Genomic DNA, 25,412 nt, shown 5'->3' on the forward strand with positions numbered 1-25,412 from the left:
TTTACTTTAACTGCTTTTAATTTTATATAGTGGCAGTAGAGCATTAAATACAAAACTTGAAACCAAAATTAACTGCCAAAAAGGTGTTTTAAAGGCATTTCAAAGAACACAAAGATTTAATGGCCTATCCATAAGGCTGATGGCAGAGCATTTTAGAAGGAAGTTACATTGTGTACATATTAACACCATTTCAAGTTTTGCACCAGAAAACATCCTCCTCGATTGTACAGTCTACATTCCAGTTATAAGCAGCAAAGCTTCAGTCATCTTCAGGAACCTCATCTGAGCCATTCAGCTGTCTGTATTTAAGAAGTGCTGCTTTTTTCTTTTCCTAGAAAACAGAAGCTCTGAAAGGCACTTGTACTTTTTCCAGTAGCCAGATTGACTTAGAACACTGAAATACCCAGACTCGGCTTTTTCTTTGTCAGAGCAAACCTTGGCTTCATTTAAGTGTGCAGCTAAGTTGTAGCTCTCTGGTTCCTAAACAGCTTTTTTCAACCTGAATTTTATTTTTAGCTGGAGCTCTTTCTACACCTGTGGCTAGAGCCATGAGCTCAGGTGGTTGGTTAATGAACTAGCTCTGTACAGGTCTGGCAGCAAATACCTGCTATGGGATGACCCCAAAAGAGCTTCCCCTGGAAAACAGGTTATGTGCAACAGCTTATACTATCTCTTCCCTGCAAATAGGACCATGAGGGCTTGTGCAGTCCCCAGCTGCTAGAAACCTATCCAGGGACCCAAGACAGCTGGGGATAAAAAGGTGTCCATGAGCATCTCTTAGCACAGCTGAGATGAGCAACATACTTTTGGCAACTTGCACCCCACAGTACTTGTACCTTTCTTCCTATCTACACCACTTCTATGCTAGTTAACACATACTCTGACATTAATCATTTTACTCTGCTGCTATCTGCTGGTTATTTCAATTTCGCTGGACTACCTAGCCACAGAGGCCCCCACAGCATGACTTACTCATTTGTCACACACTCACTCACTTGTTGGCCACAGGATGATACAAGTAGGTTTTGCTCTCTTACCCTTGCAAGCTCATTTGAAACAAACAAACAAAAAAACTCTGCACAAAAATGTGCTACTACTTAAAATGTCTCATACCAGGTGCCCTCTGCAGCAGATTTAAGTTTTCATTTTCTTTCAGTAGGAAGCAGAATGCACTCAGGTTTTGTTTGGGCTAAAAGTTTGCTAAAATTAAGTTTAAAAGAAGGACTTCAACATGAGAAAATCAGTATCAAACTAAACATTGTAGTGCAAGTTATAGTTAGAGCTCAAATGACTGTTATTATCTTAAGGGTCTATCACTATAATTATTAACATGTACACAAATTTTTAAGGTGGTCAGTTATGCACAAAGAATGTTGTATATATAACTTAGTGTTAATAAACTAAAACCACCATGTAAGTCTGAGTAGAAAGCCAGGTTTTAATACAAAATTAATACCTGAGTATAATGGTCAAATTTATTCCCCTTGATAAATCACATACAAACATGTTTAGTGCCTTAATTCTACATGTCACATTAAGTTTTTCCTGTGTTGTAAGAGACCACTCTGTACTAGTGCTATCTGCAACGTAAAAGATTTCAGACAAAACAGCTGAAGTCTTGCACGTAGTGATCTTAATACATTAGGATTTTTCAATTAAAGTCTTCATTTTTCCTGTAGACTTCAGCATGTGCGGTCCAAACTGAGAAGGAAACGAGAAACACATTCAGATTGCTTTCAGCAGAAACCTAGTCGAACTATTATCCATCCAAGTTGTAAGTCAAATTAGAACTTGGGCAGAAATAATTTCCTTTATCAACCTGCTTCTCTGCATGTGGATTTCACCCCCTTCACAGCCACAAAGTAAAGGGAAACTTGTGTCAGCAATCAGCTGAAATCTCTTAGATGAGGCAGCTAACCATCTGCTGGAGCAGCTCTGACTAGAGATAGGTCACTGCCACAGCAAAAGAAGATAGATACAGTTATCTTTACACGTTGACAACCAATAGCTCTAGTGGCAGTTTAACAGTATTTCTGTTGTTACTCTATCCTGCATTTTTGTGCAAGTCCTTTTAAAAACTGTATCATACAAGGATATCATATGAGGACTGATCTTGCAAAGAAGTCACATATTGATAAGGAACTGATGACAGATGTTTATTAGCACATTATGGATCAACATTCTATCACTTAACAAATTAAAACCTGCAATTTTCTTCGTTTTTGAGGACTTGATCCTTAATCTCAAATGATGGATTGTAAATTTCAAAATTGGAGTCATGAAAAACCTATGTGTGAATAAAACATTGCCAGCTCACGTTCTTTTCCTTAAAGCCCCAGAGATGCTGGGAAAAAAGTGATTGATTCTTGGGGAATATCTAGCCTTTCAGTTATGAAGAACAGCCTGAACATTACAGGAATATACGTTAAAGGCCTAAACCAGAAGGCAAGTAAGTCAACATTAATAAGCTGAAGTACTCAGAAGTTCTGAGATTTGTGGCTTGGGAATCTTATTTTCCTCAGAACTTAATTCAGAGTGCAGCCAGCTTTTAGAGTTTTATGTGCAAAGGAAAAAATAACTCTTTACTCTTCCTCTCTGGTTCTATAGCACAAGGCTTCAAGGATTGCTTACTAACAAAACTGATCTATACTAGCCTGTTTTTTAAGTAAGTGTGTATTGCTAGAAACTTGCATCTTGAACATTCACCACTTTAAAACCCCCTACTTCAATTTCAAATCAATCTTAAATAAACTAGAAGCCATTAACTTGCACCATGATGTGGATTTTAAATATAATTTCAATTTAGCATTCTCACACTATAAAGAAACTGCTTTTATTTGCTGAGGATTTCCAATTATTAGAAGAAACTGCCTATACCAAGATCCCGCAGGCATTCTGAACAATTTGCTTTCTGCATTCCTAGGAATGGCTGACATCTTTCAGGATCTTGCTTCAAAATTTCACTTATGCTGTCTGAATGGTTAAGGTTGGTAATAACAGGCAAACTCAGTTCAGATTTGATTCTGGTATGAGTCCTTAGAAATCAAGTTTCCAGAATATCACATGCTTGTGGCAACAGAAAATATTTTTTGTTTTGTGGTTTTTTTTTTTTTTTTTTATGCTGTAACAGGGCTTTTTAGCCCTAGGGTCAAAAGAGTACACACAATCTTAAGACCTGATACTAAAAACATATGATTTGCCACAACTCCTGGCATATCGGCAGTACTTCATTGGGTTTTGTGAACAGGGATGCTAACTCATAGGTATTTGCATATGTTGCCAGAAAGACATACGTTGGCTTTCACAACAACTATAATTTAGTCCAAGCATGTGTTCAGAATCACAATACTCACCAGCACTACCTCAGTCTTTGTCTTTGTTTCAGTCTTTGGAATAACTTTTTCTGTTTCACTTTGGCTATCATTTCGGTATCGATACGCAAATTTCTTTTTGAGCGCTTCTGCTATTAATGCTGCAGGATCTGTAGGGTCAGCCACTTTAGATTTTGTACCTTCTGATGATCTAGAAAAGAAAATGAGAAGCATTAACATAGTCCAAAACAAAGCTTTAGAAACTGTCAATGCTTTTGTGTTCTGTGTGTCAGATGTTACATCAGCATCTCTCTCACCTTAAAATAGTTCTGAGTCATAAAACCAAATCATTAATGCAAATGTTAATACACTGATATTTATTTATATTTACTACCTTTTCACTGAGCGTAGTTTCACGCTGTTCATGTCTTTGAGGATTTCTAGCATGTTTGGTATTTCAGACTTCTTTGGCCCATTTTCTGTCAGATTCTGTCCAGAGTTCATTTTTTTGTTTTTCCTTTCTTTAATGAGTTCAATTGCAGACATACTCTGTTGTAGACCTGGGGGAGGGAGTGGTGGTGGAGGAGGTGGTGGCGGTGGTGGAGGTGCAACAGGGATAGCAGCTGAAGCAGCTGGACTTGACCCAACTACAAATAAAACATGCATTACACATCAGTTTACTTGTAAATCCCCCTTATATCTCTCAGATGCTCAGGTAAGAATACAACTGTAATAACTTCAATTGCCTCCCCTCTGCCTTCTTTAGATTATCACATAATTTATTCATTCCTAAACCACCTAAGGAGACTCAACTGAAAAGCCGCATAAAAATCCTTCTCCAAGAGTAAGAAGCTTTCTTTGAATTTCTAGTTCAAGTTCTATGTGCATTCATGTTTTTACTGCAATGGGATGGACATCACGACGTCTTTTAGTTATGTTCTGCTCCTAACATTACCAGTATTTCACTTTCGTCCAAGAGGCAGGTACTGAGCTGGAAGTCACAAAATCTGCCATGTGAGGAGTGTTTCTTCCTACTTACCATCACAAATAAGAAATTACAAGATGTTTGAATGTAAATTTCAGAGCTCATATCGTGCTTAAATTGAAGCTTATTCCAGCTCTCTGAGGTTAAGGATTTTTAGGCCAGCTAATCATCTGTCTGGAGATAGAGATTCTCACAGTAATCTTGATTTCAAGTTCCCTGTACTTTTTAGGTAAAAATTGATGTTATAATATCAGTAATAACTTGACAAATAAATGAAGAAACCTCTGCTCAAATGCATCTTTAAAGAAATCAGCAAAACCAGATCAAACCAGAGTTTTGAGGCTTGGAGTATAAAGTGTGTAAAGATACATATACAGATAATACAGAGGAGTCTTTTTCTGTGTACATGTAGGCATACACGCGGTGTCATTACCACATTCTACCAGAAGAGGGAGGTAGAGATGATAAAATTTAATTTTCCTAGTAAATAGAGGTAAAGGGAAAACGATGAAAAATAAGTTGTTAGTTACTTCACAAAACTGCACAATAAGTACAATTCCAGAGTGAAACCACATGATCCTTAAAACTATTTCATAGTGTTGAATATGAACAGTTAAGGAAAAATAAACTGCTGTCAGTTCACAGACAAAAACTAAAGAGCATCTGAAGAAGCAGAATATGATTTTATACATAAACATAGGCAATACTGTACTTGCTAAGTGACCTTAGGAAAGAGTGAAAACCAAATGGCTGTCAGCTGCAGTCAACAAGGGCCATCTCTCACTAATCTTTGGAGATGGTAGACTTAGAACTGGAAGGCAGTCAGAGGTAAGGGAAAGAGGAGAAAGAAACTCAGGAAAAAAAGAATTATTCTGTTTACTAAGAGAAACAGTGCACCACTTTTGGTTCCATCTGGACAATGTGTCTGATCCCAGAGATGATTCCAGTAAACAATCTCCTTTTCTGTTAATTATTTCAAAAACTTGAGATGTATATTACATATTCCAGAAGTGTACCTAGCATCTTGTATGATATACGTACCTTATGATATCAGAGAGCCTATTTCATTACTGGATGGGAAGACTTAGGTGTTAGTAATTAAGTTACATTCTTATAGTTTGGTTTAAGCCATCATGTGTATCATGAGATTTGCTCTGAAAGCTGTTCAATACTTCTTTACTCATCCACAGATTCAGAATTCTGGCAGACTTTTTCACACAAACATGAAGACTTTTGGAATACTAGAAAACACAGAAAATCTGGCAGATCTCTTGTCTTCAAGACCTATTCTGTATCCCTTGTTTAGTATGCTACATCCGTCTACCAAACTAACCAAAACAATATGGAGAAGTGTTCCGTGTGCAGTATCTCACCAAAACGAATTAGCAAATTATTGATTATAAAAGGGACAAATTCATTAACTAATTTTTGCTAATAGTACAGCAAGTTTAATACCTGCTGTCAGGTGCTGTTGTTCTTGCAAGATTACAATTTTGGCTATTTGTGCTCTTAAAGTGGCTAGTTCATTTTCTAGAGCACTGATCTTCTGCAGAGCTTCCTCATTTGTGGACACTGTGCTCCTGGACACTGATTCTTCTTCCAGTGGGTTTTGTAAGGATATCTGTCTGCATGGGGACTTTCCAGAATGATGTAGTTCACCTGAAAGAGGCTGGGCTGTTTTTGACCAAACTTCTGACCTGTAACAAAAATATCACAAGATTCCTTTTTTAAAGGCTTTGTAATAGATAAAAACTAAAGCAACGTTACATACAAATAAGGAATACAAGTTGACGGCCCAACTTCAAACTTGTCTTTACACAAATCACTTCCACCCAGACACTATATAGCTTAAAATAAATCAGAGCTTCACATCCTTTCTGTTTGCATTGCTATCTGTATTTCTTCTCTTGCCCTAGCTAGCTTTTTGTGGAATCCTTGATTTCAGGAGAAAAAAGGAATACATCTCCCCCTGACCCCCAGTCTACTTCTCTGCCTCACACCTATTGTATTTTTTGTTGGAATTAAGAATAAAACTTTTTTTTACCCAAATGCTACCATTTTTTCCCCTATGGGCTGCAAATAGTCACTTGTAGTTGATTCCTTTGAAGAAGAAAGAAGAGTTTCTTAGTTCCACAGCATATTTTTGTACTTTTCGGACTTCTGAAGGGACAGTCCTCCATTTTAGCAGTGTTGGGAGTACGGAGTATGTGGAACAGCTTAGTGATGCAGAGGCTGCTTATCAGTAAATGGGAAAGGGTCTTTTATCTAGTTTCTAACACAAGAAATAAAACTATAGAGAAAAAACTTCATACAGTTTTTAAAACTGTAGAATCTATGTGCTTCCTTCCTTTTTCCCATAAGAGCAAGAAAATGCAACTCTGTTGCCTGCCTTTATTACTTACCAAAGTTCAGGCTATGTTAAATACTGAGGCATTACTGAGCATCTGCAGTCAAATAAGCACTTAAGAAAGGTTATATTCATTGAAGACAGGAACATTTTTAAACAGTTTATCTCAAGTATCTGACTACCTGATCTAGTTGAAGATGTCCCTGCTCACTGCAGAGGGGTTGGACTAGATGACCTTTAATGGTCCCTTCCAACCCAAACTATTCTATAAGTAGAATCGATAAGGATTAATGACAACAGATTATCGTAAACATTATAACCGCAAAATATGACCACATACTTAACTCCTCCGTCCTCCTTAACTTCAATCCGAAAACTTCTCAGGCAGGTCTGGATGCCATTATTTATTCAAACATGAGAGTAAAAACAGTGGCTAGTGATAGAACTTTTCAAAATGTGTAGAATGGCTCCAGACTAATACAGCTTAAGAGCCCCACCGCCCTGGATGCATGGGTTAAGGTACTCTGGGTGCACATCACATTAGATCTGCAGTTGTGCTAGACTTAAAGCAAGAGCCAAGATTTAAGGCTAGAACAAGCCCTGTGCTCTGACCACTTCAATCTGTGATTACATACACATTTGAGTCTTCCACAAGGGTGACAGAAAACATCGGTACAACTTGCAGAAATTTGATCAAGCAGAATTGAGTATTATCAAGGATGTTAAAATTTAGGTGTTGTTAACTAGATTGGAAGAGAGAGCAACTAAAGCCGAGAAGAGAACAGGATGCTTCCTATAGCAACCATCTCCCTGCTCTCCCTAAATAAGTAAGGTGGAAGGAGCCAGTGGTCACTTTACTCTTTAAAACCTGCCTTCTAGAAACTCTTTAAAGCAGAATAGCTAAAAAACAAAGGGTATTTTCTGCTCAGAGCAGTAATGGTGTTTTAAGGAAATGTCTTGATTGCAATCTAACACTGTGGAAAAACATTATGCATGAATTGTCACTACTGCTTTGACTAGGGGTAGGGGAAAAATGATTTGTCATTTAGTTGCTTCCTCTATAAAACTGCATTCACAGAAAAAAACTATATCTGCAAGACTGTTTACTGATTTATACAGTGAATAGATATTTAACAGTAACACCTATGTGATCTTGTCGAAACAGAGAATTTCAAATGCCTGGAAAACACCTAATGCATACAAGCTCCACTACATAATACTGTGTACAGACATAATAAACGGTGCACATTGAAATACTCGTATTTGCTAAGTAATTCACTTACCATGCTTCATTATAAGCTGTTTGCCTTAAGGTCACTATATATCTGCAGGATTATTTTAGTCCCATCCCACATCCATCTGTCCCCCTTCCCCCCTTCACATGCAGACATCTCAGCAAATATGCAAGTCCTACATCCTACATCTTTCCTAATAGGTTCTTTGAAGCACCAAAGAGCTATTCTCCCTGTTGTCTCCATTAAACATAATAGCTTTACAGTTCAATCCTTAAACAAAATGTTTCTGTGCAAACAAAAGTAGTATTGGCCAGTTAACTTCCTTTGCATCAAAGAGACTTTACAAATAGTGTTTCCCAAACCAGCATTGATTTCTGTGACTCCCCTCCGAGTCTGTGAAATTAATGTAGCAGTGCCAGAATGTTTGTTATGCAAAGCTTCACTGTGGCAAGTCATGTTGGAGGGCATCTAGGTCATTACTAACCTATTTCATGCTTTCAAATTAAGAACAGTATCCTCCAGTAATCTCTGAAGCCAACAATCTGTGCCCTTCTCTGAAAGGTTAGTTTGTTTAGAAGAAAAACTTCCTCTGCGCTACAGAACCGAACCTTTGTTTCTGGCTAGTCTGAGCGGCAATTTGGGTAGGCTGGAATACAGAACTTCATCACTTCAGCCAACCTGTTTCTTGCAGTTACAGTGCTACGTAGTACTCCTGGTCCAACCCAGCAGTACCTATCCCATCATTCTGGACACAGGTACTCACATGCTTCCCTGCCAGTTTTCGTTACAAAGATTAAAGATGAAATATAAACCATAATTTTTTAATTGCCTTTAGCAGACTGCAGAACCTTAACCAGAAAGGTGAAAAACAACGTGCCAATTATTGGATTGTCAGGATGACCATTCCTACTAATTAGGAAGCTGTACAGTACACCACCCCACATTAATGAAAATCTCGGGAGAAATGGAGAATCAGCATTAGCAATTGTACCATACCACAGCACACATTTTTGCGGGGACAAGGTTGCTTGAAGCTGTCACATGCAATTCTTTGCAATAAATAAGTAGACAAAAAACAGTCTTCCTTGTGTAAAGTCAATCCGCTATATCCTCTCAAACCAGTCTTTCATTCATAATCCTGTTAGTCTAACCTCTACTACTTCTCTTCCAGACCCTACCTTTTCTATCACTCTTCCCTCTCTCTTCTCCCAGCATTCAAGTGCTCTCCATTAATTGCAATGCACAGTAGATTCTCATTGGAGAGAAGCTAGGTTTCCTTCTCTCAGTTCAGAAGTTCAAAGAGAAGATTTGCAGAGCATACCTGAGCCTTGTAGAGACTTCACCTTCTTCCTGAGCAATCCATCCCACGTCTGCAAAGGATGCCACTGCATCTTCTCTAAGTTGATTAGGATGGTTTCCTTCTGTGGCATGAGAAGTAAGCTAAATTTTAAAGACAAGATTGAAGGTTTTAGAGTCACTATTCCCAGCCCAAGTCACAGTTATTTTACCCAATGCTTTTAGTGAGGCTACATGTAACTATTAACACATACATGCATGAAACACATCTGTAGACTTAGCACACTTATTTCTGTCCTGGGCTTAGCCCAGAACCATTTCACTGACTTCAAACTATTCAATCTAGTCTGCTGAACACTTTACTGAGGTTCACGGCTAACTACGCATACTATCACATGACACTACTTAACACTACAAATCCAATGCAAATTGTTACCTTAAAGACAAACAAACATTCTCAAGTAGTTTGCTATACTAACTCAAATAATATGTTTTTAAATTATATTCATGACCAGTAGTTAAAAAAGACATTAAGGCTACTAGTACTTCTTAAGCCTTTTGCTCTGATTTTAGTATTATTTTGAAAGTGAAATTCTGTTGAAGTATGTTTCCCTTCCCCTCCAACTTCCAGAATTTCTGTAAAGGTGTGTACATTACACCGGGAGGGGTGGGAAGCAAAAAGCCATTTCTACTAGCTCAGAAATCACAAAGACTTTGAGTGAGAGGTAGGGTGCAATCATAACAGAATACACTATTTGCTAACAATCTTATTTACAGCATGCCAAACAAACTGACCATTTTCCAGCATGGTTCTGCCATTAGCTTTATAGCTGTTTGAAGCCAAAGATGAGCAAGGCTACAGAGACTGGAACCTTTCTTAGATTTACAGTTAAGTGACCTGAATGGAGATCTGAAAAATTGTTTGGACCATCAATACATGCCCCATAGCCACAACTATACAAAATGGTTTCAAATCTACTTGGAAATACTGGCTGCTTCCCTGGGTTAGACAAGGGCATGTGTACTCAGTCACTGGACTACTGAGCAGCCTGGGCTCAGTATCTTAGCAGATAAAAGCTACTGAAACATTTTTCAGTAATTTCTGCTCAGTCTGTCACCTTGAGTTACTTATCTCCAATGCAACTATGCCACCTCTTTTGCTTGTATTACATACAATCCACAGGCCAAATTTGCACATGAGTCATTGCAGCTGTTTAAGTGCTGCCTGCTGCTGGTTGTGGCCAAGACACTAGTAATACTGACAAAGATGGTGGTAGTCTGTAACAGTCTGTGAAGACAGCTTGGATCCAGCCTGTTAGCACTTAGGTCAATTTTCAAGGCAACTCACCTCTGTAAGAGGAAACTATTATGTAGCAAAAACTATGAAACATTAGCAATAACCTGAATTTGTAGCAGACCTATCACAGTAGGACTGCAGTCTGGATGAGGTGAAACCATTTCTGAAGAACATCCACAGATATTTTAGTTATAGCCTTTGATACAGAAGTCCCAGGAAGATAGAAGTTGTGGGTTTCGGGTTCTTTTTTCCCCAGCAGTTGTTACAAACAGCTTTGGAAATCGAGATTAGTCATCTTCACCTCACACTCTCACAACTTGTATGTGAGCCTTTATCACAGCTCCCAGGAGTGTGTATTGGCACCATCAGATCATTTGGAAACAACAGGGTTTTTTCCAGGTAGCATCAGCACAGATGGTAATATGTTTATCGCATTAACAGTTGTGCCTAATACCATCACAGTCTGCCTCTCTTTAAAACAGTCTAGAGAATACTATATTGCATGTTAGGATTTTCATTGTTTGAGGTTTCCTTGGCTTTTTTCTTTTTTAAAATAAAAAGAAATTTTCATGACCACAGCATCTGTATTAATGTTAATGGCAATTTAAAAAAATCCATAATACCTTAGCCACTTCTTGCAGGTGATACAGATTTTCCTGATGGTAATGGCCACATGAGGAACTATTACCGTGAAAAGACTGAAGCCACATTTAAATAAAGGCACTACACATACTTGCATCAAAAATAATTTTATAAATCAACAGTAAGGAATGCATTTACCACTGCCAGGTTTCCTGCATTGTGAGATAAATAACTTCTAATCCAACATTTAGTAGCATGCCTTCTGTTATATTGTGATGCAAGTTTCTTCTTTCTTTTTTATTTGTATTTATATGTAAACAGAATCTGCTTGTTACCCCATATACAGATGTTTCTTTTCTCTACCCCTAAAAACAACAAGGCCTTCCACAGCAATGGATTTCAATTTTCAAGTTAATGCAAGATTTTTTACTTTAATTTAAAGGTTAAAAGCCAACACCCATCTCTTAAAACCTTCGCCTGTCTGTAGAACGATGCTTAAACAACTCTGTGACTACCCTATTCCTCCAGCTAATCTCAGCTGAAGAAAACTTGGACAAATGCTCTGCCAGCACCTGAAATGGAGAACAGAGAGCTGAAATCCAATTCTACTGGATGGCAGGAACTGAATGAAACAGTGAAAGTAGCCTGCTTTTCTTTCTCTGGAAACTACGTAGCTGCTTCCTCCGCTTCTTCACAGGCTTTTTTGCCTATTTTAGTGTGTATGTACGCTGCACACACACAGGGCACACCTATGGGTTTCGGACCCATTACTCCATTAATTTCTGAAGAAAAGACTAAACACGCTGTATTGTTTTGGCTGATGTCATAGAATCATAGAGTATCTCGAGTTGGAAGGGACCCATAAAGAATCATTGGGTCCAACTCCCAAAGAGTCAGCCTTGCCAGTGTTCCCGCCCGGTTTCAAACCAGGGACTTTTCACATGTCAGGCGAACTTGATAACCACTACACTACAGAAACACTGCTACAAAGGCTGTCAAAGCAGGTTTCCTACTTTCTGTTTGCTCCAGAAGCTGAAAGCACAACAAGTATTTTTATACATTTAAGGACAGAATAAAAACTCTAATTTCAAATTACTAATACAGTTAGAGATTAAACATTTGGAAATACTTCTTCAAGTAAGACAAACTTGCTATGATTTTTCAAATTAGTCCAGTAAATTTTGATGTTTGCTACATGCACACCGATTCCTTAGGAGACTTCTTTTGAGTTATCAGGTTTCCATCAGACAAACAGGAGAAGCATGGGACTAGAACAGAGATGGTGTAGCTGAAGGATACTATCTTGAGAAACAGTATTGTAGGTTTGGTTGAATCTACCGAGGCAATATTGATAAGTTTAACTTTATTTTCTCCTAAAGACTACAGATAAACCTAAAAAATATGACATACAAAAGAACTATATGAACCATTTTCATTTGTTCATGCCATATAGAGGATATAAGGTAAGCTCTGCCACCGCTTACTGAATACATAAGCAGCATTTAGCAATTAATTTAAAGTTCACTATGGCAAGATCCATACAGCTGCTACAACAGTCAGTAGACCTCTATCAAAATGTTAGGCTACTACTCTTTTTTTCAGACTACCTGAACAAAAGTATGCTAGAAGAGAAGAAAGAATGAACATAACAGAGATATTCTTTCAGTATCTCTTATCCATTTATCATAAGGAAAATGGAGACCTGCAGAAAGTTTGTTGCTCTTAGATGAAGTTAGAAACACTGATGATATACATGCACCCTCAGATGAGGCAAGTAAGGTTTGCTTTGGTTTTTAAATAAAGTGACTTACAGCAAGGTTCAGTGCATGGTCCTTTCATAATATAGCTAAAGCTGGCAAGAAAGAAAGAGGAAGAGACAGCTATAGGAAAGCGTCAGTTGCAACAGCATAAAAACAATCGAGAGCAGTGTTGAACTTCACTATAGAATCTTAATGCTGAGATAAAGACATAAAAAACAGATGTTAGCATCACACTTTTACATGTTCAGCAGTTTATATATTAAAATAGTTTAAAGCCTGCATAAACCATATAAATTTTAATGTGTTTCAAGGCTCAAATTTTGAAATTCGTATTTTTAATTCAACCAACTCTGACAATTGTACTTCTGTTTTTAGGATCCTTTCCTTTCATCTAATAGAAGATGAATGTTTATAATTAGTGTGCACAAAATCTACGCAAAGCTGACTGTCTAAGAGGAAAAAGGGCAAATATTTTATTTATTCTAACACAGAATTCAGAAGAAGACATACTTGTATTTTTATTTTAACACTAAAAATATTCAGGAACAGATTCCCCAGATGTGTCTTACAGCTCTTTGCAAGAACATAAACCAGAATTCTTTTATGTACCATATTAAGAGAAGGCAGTATTTGGCTAACTATTTGCAAATGAGCATCATCTTCCCTTGTATGGCCTTTACAGTGCAGAAAATCAGATGCATTATAGGAGGACTTCCTTTCAGATCTGAGGCACACAGAGCCTTATTGCTGGCATAACTACTACGAATTATATAACCAAAAGTTTAAATCCAGCATGTCATTTTCTTGTCCTTCTCACCTGCACAAATCCCCACCCCCGCAAAGCCACTAGTAGTGGGAGATGGTTGCCCCCCCTAGTTTCTCAATGTAATTATTTAAGAGAGGCAAAATGTTAGCATGGCTTTCGCTGTCACACCAAAAAGGCTTCTGTGGTAATCTGAACTATCTGATTTTGCTACTATAATTTCAAGTCTAAATATTGTTCATATATTTCGTATAGGCTAAAGAAATTAATTTAAACAGTGAAAAATTTAGCTGTGTGGAAATTACCTTGTCTTAGTGTGGATGACGATTCCCACCATTCATCTTTATGTTCCCCACCCTTGCTCAGCCCAAGAAACATTCCCCTCTCAGCTTGAGTTTCAGACACTAAATTTCTCCAATTCTATACCTACCCCCTATCCCTAACACACACAGAGTTGAAGAGATTATGTGTAACAGCTTCCATTTTTCCATCTGTTCCTGAAGGACTTGTTATAAAAAGCAAGGGTTTTCTCCTCCTTAAGCTTTTACCCTCACTCTTTACCCTCCTACTATACGCAGTTGAAGTTAAAAGCAAACAAGTCAGAAAGCTACACAGAATTGATATTCCCCTTTCACCTATGCAGTGCTAGCCTTGTATTTAAAACAAATAAAACCCAGGGTACTCATGTTATCTTGTTACTAATTTTTTACTTTCTGATAAAGTTGTTTATTTGCCCAAATATTTTTAAGTAACACTGTTCATCTTTAAATGCATCTGAAGCCTAGCTTACAAATACTGTTTATAGCAATAAGTTTCAAGCATTTTTCTCTTTTATGAATGTGGGTTTTTTGAAGAATAACTTTTTAATACTGTATTGCCTCATTTTAGAAATTCCTTAATTTCCTTAGGAAAAAAATTTGTTTCAAGTTTCATTATGTGTGTTACAGCAACATGGATTCAGGTTTTAGGCAGTGCAGAAGCTGAAGAATCCCCATTTGAAAAAAATCTAAACTGGAAGTGGGAAGAACTGAAGCAAGCTAATTCTCCTATGTGCCCAGTTTACCATATTCTGCTTTTACAAACCCTCTAGTCATTTATTTAAATGAACTGCATATTTGCTTAACACCTTTTGATGCAAGAGCAAATCCCTTTATCAGTGTAGTGAAACACGTATTCTAAACTGTTGAGAACACCTACCTGAAACTGAACTCTTGGACACTGTATAAGAGAGAGGTTAGTACCAATTTTTCTTACAATACTTCGAGATGAACCATAAGGCTTGCTTGACCAAAGCACCTAGATGGGAAGGAAAAATAAGCCAGCTGTTAGGTTAACTGATTTTTATATCATATTGGAATAGTTTTCCCTTATCTTTCCGTACTCTGCTTGTGCTAAACGTATTTAAAGTTATTCCTTTCATGCTAGAATAGAATATAATACATATACACTGAAATTTTTATCAGTGAAATCCTTACATTCTATACCCAAATTGGCACAAAATCTGTTTTTGTCATTACAATATAGCTATGGGTGTTTAAGTTCAAGACAGCCTTTGCATTAAGTTTAAATTCAAATCACATAACAGAAAGACTCAAGAGTTGGAAGCATCTTCAAAAGCATAATTTGTCCATTTTCAAGACAATAAAGAATCTGCGTTGGGTCAGACATCTCTTTTTAAGGGGTTTCAAGAAAAGCCACTCAATCATGAAAAATCCATAAAATCATGTAATTCTGCATTTCCCCAAATATCTTTTTTCTTTTTTAATTAAGAGCTCTTCTAACACAGGAATAGCGTCTTAATAAAAATAACTGTCAGCTAGCATAAGCATGAAAATGTAACTGTGAAATTAAAGAGCAAAGAAAAGTAAAAGGAGGAAAATAAATATATAAGAATGAAACTTTGTCCTAAAAAAAAAAAAAAAAAAAAAGATATCTCTCTCTCTCCTTCCATTCACTTAGAGAAAATTGCCCACAGCACCTCAACACACCTGGCTTCATCAGAACTGTTTCTACTGCAATTCAGATTTCTTCTACATTATTTCAACAGGGATTGAATTTGCTTTCTTTTGTTGTGGGAATGTTTGCTCTACCATTTACCATAGTTGTATGAAATAAAATCCCAGGAGAACATTACAAAATGAGCCAGAACAGAAGCAAAAAAAAAAAAAAAACAAACCACCAAACCCAGAGAGAAGCAGAAAAGATTTCAGCACAGGGAAAGGCAACAAAAACAATGCAAAGAAGAAAAAGAGTAACGGGAAGACTCTTAACACAGAGTACGTTGTTAGTAAACAATTAGAACACCGTACGGTAATTTAAAAAACTTGGCCAGTGTTTATTTATGGCTGTAGATATGAATTTACTACTCAGAGCTTAGTTTTTAAAGGCTCATAGCTTCAAGCAAACTCAACATCGTGTTAGGAGGTTGCCCAACAAAGAAATGTTAGATAAAATCCAGGCTATTAATATTGAAACACCCCTCATCTGGCATGGCAATATTGCCCATGTGATTAGTGTAGTGCAGCTGTGGGAGTTTCACAACACACAGCTGAATAACTTTTTTGTACACTAAGCAAAGATCACTACTCTTAGATTTTGAAGGTTCTATTAAAAAGAAAAATTTATGCTCCATGGTATTTATCCCCAGATTATGTTGTCTCAGAAACGTGACACAAACATTTTGCCTATTTCTAAACAAGTATCTTTCTTTCCTCTGGCTTTATTGGAATGTGTAAATTTTGACAAAATAAATGTGCGCTGCACATATGCTATGCTAGATCCTCACATCAGAGCTGCAACTTTGCCATTAATCCACTCAGACCTATTTTATCCATTCTATGAAACATACATTGTCTTGCTTAATATGCCGCTAAGTTTGAACATAATTTTTTTCAGTGCAGAGTATTCTATTGATTCTGCATTTTGGATGCCTCAAAGACAGACCTCACATTTGTGACTACTGTTTGTCTATACGTCTGAGCAAATAGCAGGTAGATCAGTAGCCTTCAAGAAAAAGTCACTGACAAACAGCACTGCAGTAATACAGCCTCACTATTCACAACAGATTCTGATGTTAGAAGCAGAACTATTGGCGATAGCCTCAAAGCAATGTTGCATTGGAAAAAATGATACTAGTCAAGGGAAGGCTTAATTAATTACAGAAGTACTTCCACAACAGCAAAAGAACCTAGGCTAGATGCTGTCTTACCAACATAAGTGCAGTGCATTTTAAACAAGTGGCAAAACTTGTTTATAAATTGCTCAGACCACAGACAAGATGTTGACTAGCACCTAGATCCTCAAAAATATCTGGTGCCCAAATGCCCTTGGGGTTGTTCAGCAACAGTGGTTTGGTGCACCAAAACTTTTAATGACTAAGTTTTGGTAATTCGAGATATGCCGGGACAAGATTTTCAAAAAACTGCATGCAAGCAGTGCCACAAGGTGTGCAAATAAAGTCATCACACTGCTCAGCTGAGCTAAGAAGTCTCAGCACTGCTCTACCCAAGTTCACACAACTTCTTGACTTGAAGCACTGGCAGAGCAAGTCTGCAAAATGCTACTGAGTCATACCCTCTTATTGCATCACTATTTTGCTGTTGTCCAGAACAGCTGACATTTGGAAATGTAATTGCATTATCACAAGCTTGATATAAGTAGAGAATGGGGGAAAACAGATTAAAAACTTGTTCTGCCCCCCCTAATTAGGATGAAAGATGTTGCTGACAATGACCACAGCAACACCCACAGTAGTCCAGCATATTCTCATACTTGGAATTTTCGAAGTTACGCTGCATGAAATCTCAGATCAAAGTTCGAATAAAATCCTAAAATACAGATTCTTATTGGTAATTCTAATTTACCATGTATAAACATTTTGCTCTCCATAGATACCCAAGATTGATAAAAAGGTTCTACCACAATAATCCAGAGTAAGAACCGCCCTTCTAACTACTGCACATAGCTGTTAAGGATTTCCCCATTGTTAAAACATTAAAATATTTTGACAACTTACAGGGATTGCTACATTGAGGTCAATAGTTGCACTCAAACCAGCTTCCTAAAGGTTCCAGTGACAAAGCAGTTGATGTGTAGCAAATCTCTCTCTCTGCTAAGCATTCAAATAAAACTCTAAATACACACTTTCCTCCAAGAGGAGAGCTATGCATGCACATTCCTCTGTTTCCCCAGTAAAGAACGCAGCCACGTTGCTCTCATGTACTGTAACACTTTCAGGAGAGGTAAATATAGCACAATTATCATCATCCCAGTTTCATGGGGCTTTTCATAACTCCAAGGTAAGAGCAAAGAAAGAAGATTATTTAAGAATTAACATTACTGTTAAGAATCAGTTGAAAATTTTCCTTCAGCTTCAAAACACACATAGAAGTCCAGCATGAAAAGCAGTTTAAAAAGAAAACAGTTTGTTATTAGAGTTAGAAGGAACTGCATGGTATTTTTAACACATATAGTACTCAATACTTCAGTGTCGAAGTTTTTCAGCAATACAGAATCATGCAAGTATTGAGTATACTTAGTGTTCTGCTGGAATAGATAAGCACAAACTAAAATATATGAAGTGCTTTCTACACCAGATTTTCTGAAAACATGAAGCAAGTTTGAAACACTTACTGATTCCATGTTTAATCCAACTTGTTCAAAAGCCATCCTAATTAAGCGCTTAAGCCAGCAAATCATCTGGAACAGAAAAAGCCTTTCCAAACTTGGATTTAAGCCTTCCAAACCTACAGGGCTGCAGAGGTTCCATAGTACTTCTGAAATGAGAAATGTAAGAATTTTAGATGCAAGTTGTGGAACATATACAGAAGTAAACTGCTACATGTATTCCTAAAAAAACAAGCTTTAGAAACAGTTACTGAAAACAAGACATGTTAGGTGACAACAGTTCTTAGTAATGCAAAGCACAGGCATTCAGAAGGCATTTACTTAATACAGGTGACAAAGATTTTTTAGTAGTGTCATTTTTAAGAAATCAAAGCTGTTGCAAAGTTAATGACTAAAAAGCTGGGGAAATGATTGCTCACTTGAGCTTGGACAGATGATGGTGTTCAACAGCTCTAAGTGAGCACCAAACCTTATGGAATGCCTGCAGCTGGGGACTAGCACTAAGATTAAAGGGCCATACTCCTATCTAAAACTCATTTCTATGCAGGAACAAACTACAGAAAGCTGATCACCTCTCTTCATTTACATTCCCTGACAGCTTTGTTGTTCCCTCCTTTTTCCCACAACTGAAGAGAGAAAGGAAACATGGAAAAATGACTAATGCAAGAAAATGACAGGAAATAGCATAGATGTGAGACCTGAAAAAATTCAAGTGATTTATAAAGTTGGACAGATTTCAAATTCCGTCTATTTATATGTGCTACTATTCACTTAAATCAAGATGTTTTTATTGCTCCTCTAGTGAAAATAGTGTAGCTTTTCTTTAACTGTGTTCTACACCAGTCATAACTTGGACACCACTGAGAACTGTATGCCACCAAAACGAAAAAGGAAGCCATAGATTTAGGTTTTCATTTGTTTTGTGTATCAGGCTAGAAACAACACTCTATTGAACCACTCTGAGCAACGTATTTGTAATATGAACAACAGTGTTGCTGAAGCCTATATATATATATACACAGAGTGATGACTAAAACAACATAGCAGCAAGGAACTGCTACTCGGGAAGTTTGAAAGTCAAGAGATGGAAAAGCTATGCTGTTTGAAAGTGCCTACAAGCGTTACAGTTAAACCATCACTGTTTCCATTACAAATGTTTTTTTTTCAACAGTTTACAGTTCCTTAGTAATAATGTGCTTCTTGTGGAAACTTGGCAGGAACAGTGCAACTCTACAGTTATCTTTTTTTAGACAGGCTTAAAAAAAATAACCAAACCAAAAAACAACTGATATTAGTTTCTCATCACCACAGAAAGTAAAAAACATTTCCTAACAGGATTTTCTTTTGTTTCTGAATAAACAAGGAAGAAACTACTAATCTATCAGCTAAAGGAGGACTAATGAAAATGTAAGATAAAAAGTTATTAAAAAAAAAAAGTGAACCAATCACCATGAGATTAGAATGGAAACTGCAATCGTTATAAGAAAAACTACAGGGAAGAATAATGGGCTACTTACCAAACAGCCATGAATATAAGCTACAGTTGTACATAATAAATAAGTCATGAACTTCTTTATGGAAAGCTGGAAAAGTCTATTAGGGAAGCATTACCATCTACTTGATCTATTCTTCCTTTGGGCATCTGTTATTCTTCCCTTAGACAAGCTACCGTATGGACTGTATGGATCTTTGATCACATTGCACCTGCTGTGTTTTTTAAAATAGGAAGAATAAAAGTCTTTCTACATGCCCCATATTAGATAAGGCATCATATATGGCACTGCAGACATGCAGTGACATAAAAGAGACAGGAATGCTCCTTTAAAAGGGGAAACCTGTTCTGAAAGTGTGATACATGTGATGCACTCTGCCTCATTCCAAACTTCAGACTTGCTGAACATGTAGTGTGGAAATGAAAGAGAAGAAAAATGGAAGCCATATCAGGACAATTCAAACATAAGAGAAAAAAAGGTAGAGACTGTATTGCTGAGCAAGGACAGGGCTGGCTGGAAAAGGCAAGCAATAGGACTATAAAGGGATGACTGTATCCTGATACATTGCTCTTTCAATAGATAGCCAAGTCATTAGTTTAAAAATCCCCAGATGCAATCAGAGTCATGTTTTGTTTCAGGAAGTGGAAAAAAAAAAAAAAAGGTATTATTTTGTTTCTGATCTACTGGGAGGACTGAGTCTTTAATAACAGAGACAATTTGGACAGAAGTGAAAAGAAGGTGTTAGAACTTCCTCTGAGGAAATCAGAGCAGGTCTAGAGAGTTTCCATGAACTCAAGAAACTGAGAGGCAAAGAGATAAAGGAATGACACAAAAACTGACGAGACAACCAACCAACTAAAGGCACAAAAGCAGATGCAGAAAAAAAGTAGCATAATATTAGGATGACAGAATAGTATAAATATGACGTAGTAAGTTAAAAAAGGCTAAGGTACAAAATGGATTCCAGCTTACAGGCATAAAAAAAATTCTACACATGTATTAGGAGTAAGCAGGAGACAAGAGATACAGCCACGATTAACAGGAAAGAAAGCAATGAGTGATACAGCTGGTCAGTGTATTCTGTGTTTTCATTTGAGGATGGTGGAAAAGACAGAGGCAGATGTTAGAACAGGTTATAGACAACTCTGAAAAGTTATAAGCATCCAGGACAACAGTGTCTAATGAAATTCACCTTGAACAGCTCAGAAATTAGCCAAAGCTATTTCCGAAATATTAGTAATTACTTTTAGAAACTTGTTCAATGAGATCCAAAAGACCCAGGAATAAAAGCAGGAGCGTGATGACACAAAGCATCAGGAATAGTCCAAAATACTTATCCCGCCCTAAAACATTTAGGTGGCCTTTTATAATTCCAGGTTCCAAGACTTCAATGACCAAACACAAAAGCGCTTTCATTCAACAACTACTTCAGTAAAATGACTTATAGTTCACATTATAAATCATTGTTTCTTCTGTAGCCTAAATACTTAAAAGTACCTAAGACTGGGGTCATCAACTCCTTGCTCTTGCCTATGATCTGTTCTCTGCTTTTGCAGAAGAAAGTGACCGAAGTCAATCTGTAAGAGTGCAGAGTACCAACCAATTCCTGGATTAGTTTCCTTAGTTCCTGGCACTAAGGAAAACCACCATGTTTTAACAACCTCCAGCTAATTTGTTATCTAAAAGGAGATCTAAAAGGAAAAAGCTTCCCCAGACAAACTTGATACTCATTTCTTCCAGACTCTATTGCACTATACCTTTCTTCATAAATCTCGGTTATTTCACGATTATTCTATGTGCCAAGAACAGAAAGGGTTCATTCCAAAAGAAACTGCTGAACAGCAAGAATGAAACCATTAGCAATTTTTTCTCTCATGCTCTGTACACATGCCAATTTCAGAAGCAGGAGTTGTATGTTTATTGCTTTTAGTAAGCTAGAATAACACCTCTTTTAAAATATTGATGCTTGTTTTACTTATCCTCTATCTTCTTTATGCTACCTAAACTAAAAATAGTAGTAGTTTAATCCCTCTAAAATTTCCACAGCTGAATTACTACAATAAAATGCCCTGAGTGATAGTAATATGGCTATAAAACATGGTCCTTCTCCTGTGCTTAAGCAAAACCATTACAACAATAAGCAGTAATCATAGGCAAGATTACCAAAAGAGGTTAGAAGAGTAGTAACATAAAGAATTACATTTCACTGCAAAAAGCATGTGGGGTTGGAATTTCATGGGTTCTTCATTTATAAAACTCTACTTACACAGAAATTAGCAATGCTGAATAACTTACTTTCTGATATGGAAACATGCAGGAATTCCTTGGTTCAGAAATGAGGAGGTCTACATTTCTGAGTGCCAGGATTCTCACTTTAGCCTCCTTGAACTCTCTTTTGCCCCTGCTTTTCTCAACCACTTTTGCAGGTTTCATTCAAAACTGTCATATCAAATATCAGCCTACAAAGCTGAAAGATAATACCACTTATAAATTACAAAATGTTCATTAAATAAATATAAAGGCTCTGGAGGCTGCACACATAAGGCATACCACTCAGTAAATATGAAATGGAGCCCTTTGCCAGGCTTTCTAGTGAGTCCTACACATGAAAGATGAAAAGAAAGAAAAATCAGATGCAACTGCTTTCAAATTGAAATTCTTCTCTGTGTATTTTCCAATGTTGTATTTGTCCAAGTCCCTTCCAAATTATGAGTTCTCGCTCTTAAAAAGAAATACGATATTCATATTTTTCTTACTGAAGGAAGTTTCTCTCATTCGTATAAGATCCCCACAAAAATAAAAGAGAATGACTTAATGGGCTTGGTGCAGCAAATCAGCCTTAACAAAGAATTAACAAATGCATGAAATCTGAAAAACGAAAGGTCTAGTCTGTAAATTGAAAGGGTATGTATAACATAAAGAAATACAAAATTTTCAAAGCAGCATGGTTTCAAAGGAATACCAACCACATCAAAAATCACGCGCAAAAAGAGCAGGCCCCTCCTTATTTTAGCAGGCAACTAGGGCATGCATATCTTCAGAGTCTTTAAGACTGACACATGATCCAAGCTCATCTCACAAAATTATATCCGTAAGGAAATGTATTAAAGAAATAATAAAGAAAGATAAAGCCAACAAAAAACTATCAGAGCAACAGCAAGCCAAACAGGCAGGAAGAATCTTCTGATAAAGGACTAGACCCTCTCCCAAATCAACACAGACCAGTTATAAGTAATGTAAGTATTTGGCAGAGAACACATAGCCAAATACAGAGGTCTATTTTTTGGCTTGGAAGCCACAAATAATGAAGCGCCTCACTACTTTCAGAAAGACCTGTTTGGAAAGATACACAGAAAGAGATAAAAGTCAGTGAATACTACAGAGACAATCAAAGGCTTATCTAAGCTAGTATCAGCATGAAATCTAAAGCAAGAATTGAAAATAATACATACTTGCAATAGAAGTTGCTAACGCTTTCTTAAAAGTATAGCCCAATCACACATACCTCAAAGTGCAAAACCATATTCATCAGGTCTTACCTATGTTACCACTGTCTTGCCAACTAAGGATGGAGAACAAAAAAATCCGTGTTTCAACACTAGTTTAATCAAAAGCCTTTGCTCAGCTGAGATTATACCTCCATGGTGCAATATGATACCATGGAGAGGTAAGTGAAATCCTTCAACATCTCTAAACCATATGGTATTACGCTATACAGACATAACCATACACCTACACTTTCCTGCCAGACGTACAGACCTCCCTAGTCATTGCTGTGAATGCCAGTCCTTCTGCTACGTCTTTGAGAAACAAAAGCATGCAAATTTTATTAACAAAAGGGTGTATCTGTCTGAAAAAGCATTTGAAATGTTCAATCCCCCCCCCCCCCCCCCGCAAATCTTCCTTTGTAACAATGTTGAGTTTCTACACACAGCAATCATATTTCGGCTAGTGACCTCTGTTAAGAAACTTATTTTGATTCAGCAACAGTTAACTGGAAGTTTTAGAGCTGATGTGCAGAAAACTCAACTCCTTTCTCTTTTCTTTATCTCCTGGGTAAAAAGCAGTGGGTATCAGAAGACAGAATTATTTCCTTTTCATTTAGTCTTTGTAAGTCTTGTCTTCACAAGAGCTACAGAGGACTACGGCTGTCTGAGGACAGAACGTAAATATTAATGAAGTCTTGTTGATGCCATCAGAGAGAGATCAATGCCCTACGGTTGACGTCAGCACTCAAACTTTACTCACGCTCAGTATTTGGCAATTCGACAGCCTGTTAAACAAAATAAAACCAAGCACCTAGCAAGTTACTTATTTACGACAATTGCAGAAGAATGTAAGCCCAGCAGCAGTATCACTAAAGGCATACAAAGTAAGCATCGTAAGTTTGCAGAAAAGGAAAATTAAGCACCAGAGCCCTTGAGGCTCGGCTCCTTTTCCCTCTATATGCTACCTCTGTATTTTAAAACCGCCTTAAAAAACTGCCCTCCAACTTCTCCAGCTTATCTTTTATCTACATGATTTCCCGTGACCTGTCACTCCCATCACAGCAACGTACGAGGGTTTCACTTTCGGTCAGCTTGCCTGCAGAAACGACAGCTTCGACCCCAACACCCCGAGCCGTTTCCACGCTGCTCTGCTCCTCTGGCAAGGCGGCACAAGCACGGCACCTTCGCAAGCCCGTTGCCTGCCCGGCACCTGCCCTGCCCAGGATGGGCCCTCGGCGGCGCCGCCGCGCTCACGGCGGGAGGCGGCGGCTCCATCCCGCCGCCCTGCCCGGGGACAGCGGCCATAAGCGGGGCCGCCCTGAGCGGCCCGCACCCACTTCCAGCCGAGCAGCTGCACCCCCACCTCCCCTCGGCGCCGACCGGGGAGCTCCGGAGGGCAGACCCCACAGAAGGGCAGACCCCACAGAAGGGCAGACCCCACAGAAGGAAGGGCAGACCTTCAACACCCGCCCCGCGGGGCTCCCGCTCTGAGAGGGGCCCCAGCTGAGCCGGAGGAGCGGGGCGAGCGCTGCCCGGCGGCAGCGGCCCGCAGCACACGGGGAGAGGCGTGCTAAGCGCAGCAGCCTCCGGGCCCGGGTCGCGCTCCCCCTCGCGCACCGCTCCCAAGCCGGGGTGAGGCGCGACGAGAGGGGCTGCCCAGGAGGAAGGGGAGGCCCACGGGCCGCCCGGGGGAAGGGGCCGCCGCCGCCCTCGCCTCACCCGCCGTCCGCCGCGGCCGCGCTCCCTCACCCGCTTCTTCCACCGCGGCTCGCCACCCCCGCTGCCCCCTCCTCGCCCCGGCAGCCAATCCGCGGCCGCCTCGGCGCCAGCCCGACCAATAGTCGCCGAGCCCGCGGGAGGCGGGACCTCGGGTGCCCTCCGCCAGCCTGCCGGCGCGGCGACCTTACCCGGCAGCCCCTGGGCCCGGAGGAGACGGGTGAAACCGCCCCGCCCCTCTCGCCCACCGTGACCGCCTGGTCACGTGACCTGCCGCCTCCAATAAGACGGGGCGGGTGGGAACTACCTTTGGTTGCTTGGCGGTGGCGGGAGCGGGGCGGTCGGCCCCGGCCGCGCCTCTGGGGCCCCTCGGCGCGGCTCCCGCTGGGGCAGCGGGGAACGGCAGCGGCCCTACCCGGTCATTACCGACCCGGCAGTGGCGTGCCTGCCTGGAGCAGGCTTCTCGGGAGCGTGGGAAGTGCCAGTGTCGGGAGCGCTCGGGGCCTGGCGGGG

General features: G+C 38.9%; 1 protein-coding gene across 5 annotated transcripts; it reads right to left on the reverse strand.

Moving 5' to 3' along the window:
- MTFR1 (mitochondrial fission regulator 1) lies at nucleotides 1-24,986 on the reverse strand. 5 transcript variants are annotated; one of them, XM_030012092.2, is made up of 8 exons: nucleotides 24,933-24,986; nucleotides 18,209-18,351; nucleotides 14,774-14,872; nucleotides 9,200-9,318; nucleotides 5,752-5,993; nucleotides 3,706-3,958; nucleotides 3,354-3,522; nucleotides 1-1,701 (listed from the first exon to the last, which is right to left on the reverse strand). In XM_030012092.2, exons 2-8 carry the CDS (start codon nucleotides 18,272-18,274, stop codon nucleotides 1,642-1,644), a joined length of 1,008 nt encoding a protein of 335 aa, XP_029867952.1. In that variant the 5' UTR covers nucleotides 18,275-18,351; nucleotides 24,933-24,986; the 3' UTR covers nucleotides 1-1,641. The 5 variants fall into 5 exon arrangements, with proteins under 5 accessions (XP_029867952.1, XP_029867950.1, XP_029867951.1 ...); XM_030012090.1 differs by having other exon boundaries at nucleotides 24,903-24,976; XM_030012091.1 differs by having other exon boundaries at nucleotides 24,907-24,970.
- Nucleotides 24,987-25,412: the final 426 nt, after the last annotated feature.

Source organism: Aquila chrysaetos, chromosome 4, assembly GCF_900496995.4.
Source record: "Aquila chrysaetos chrysaetos chromosome 4, bAquChr1.4, whole genome shotgun sequence".
NCBI lineage: Eukaryota > Metazoa > Chordata > Aves > Accipitriformes > Accipitridae > Aquila > Aquila chrysaetos.

Excerpts from the sequence above, each read along its gene's own strand:
- MTFR1 (XM_030012092.2), bottom strand. The coding sequence starts at position 18,274 with ATGATTTGCTGGCTTAAGCGCTTAATTAGGATGGCTTTTGAACAAGTT. Across the intron at positions 14,873-18,208 it reads TTGGATTAAACATGGAATCA|GTGCTTTGGTCAAGCAAGCC; the intron begins GTAAGTGTTTCA and ends CTTCCCATCTAG. Across the intron at positions 5,994-9,199 it reads GAAGTCTCTACAAGGCTCAG|GTCAGAAGTTTGGTCAAAAA; the intron begins GTATGCTCTGCA and ends TTTTTGTTACAG.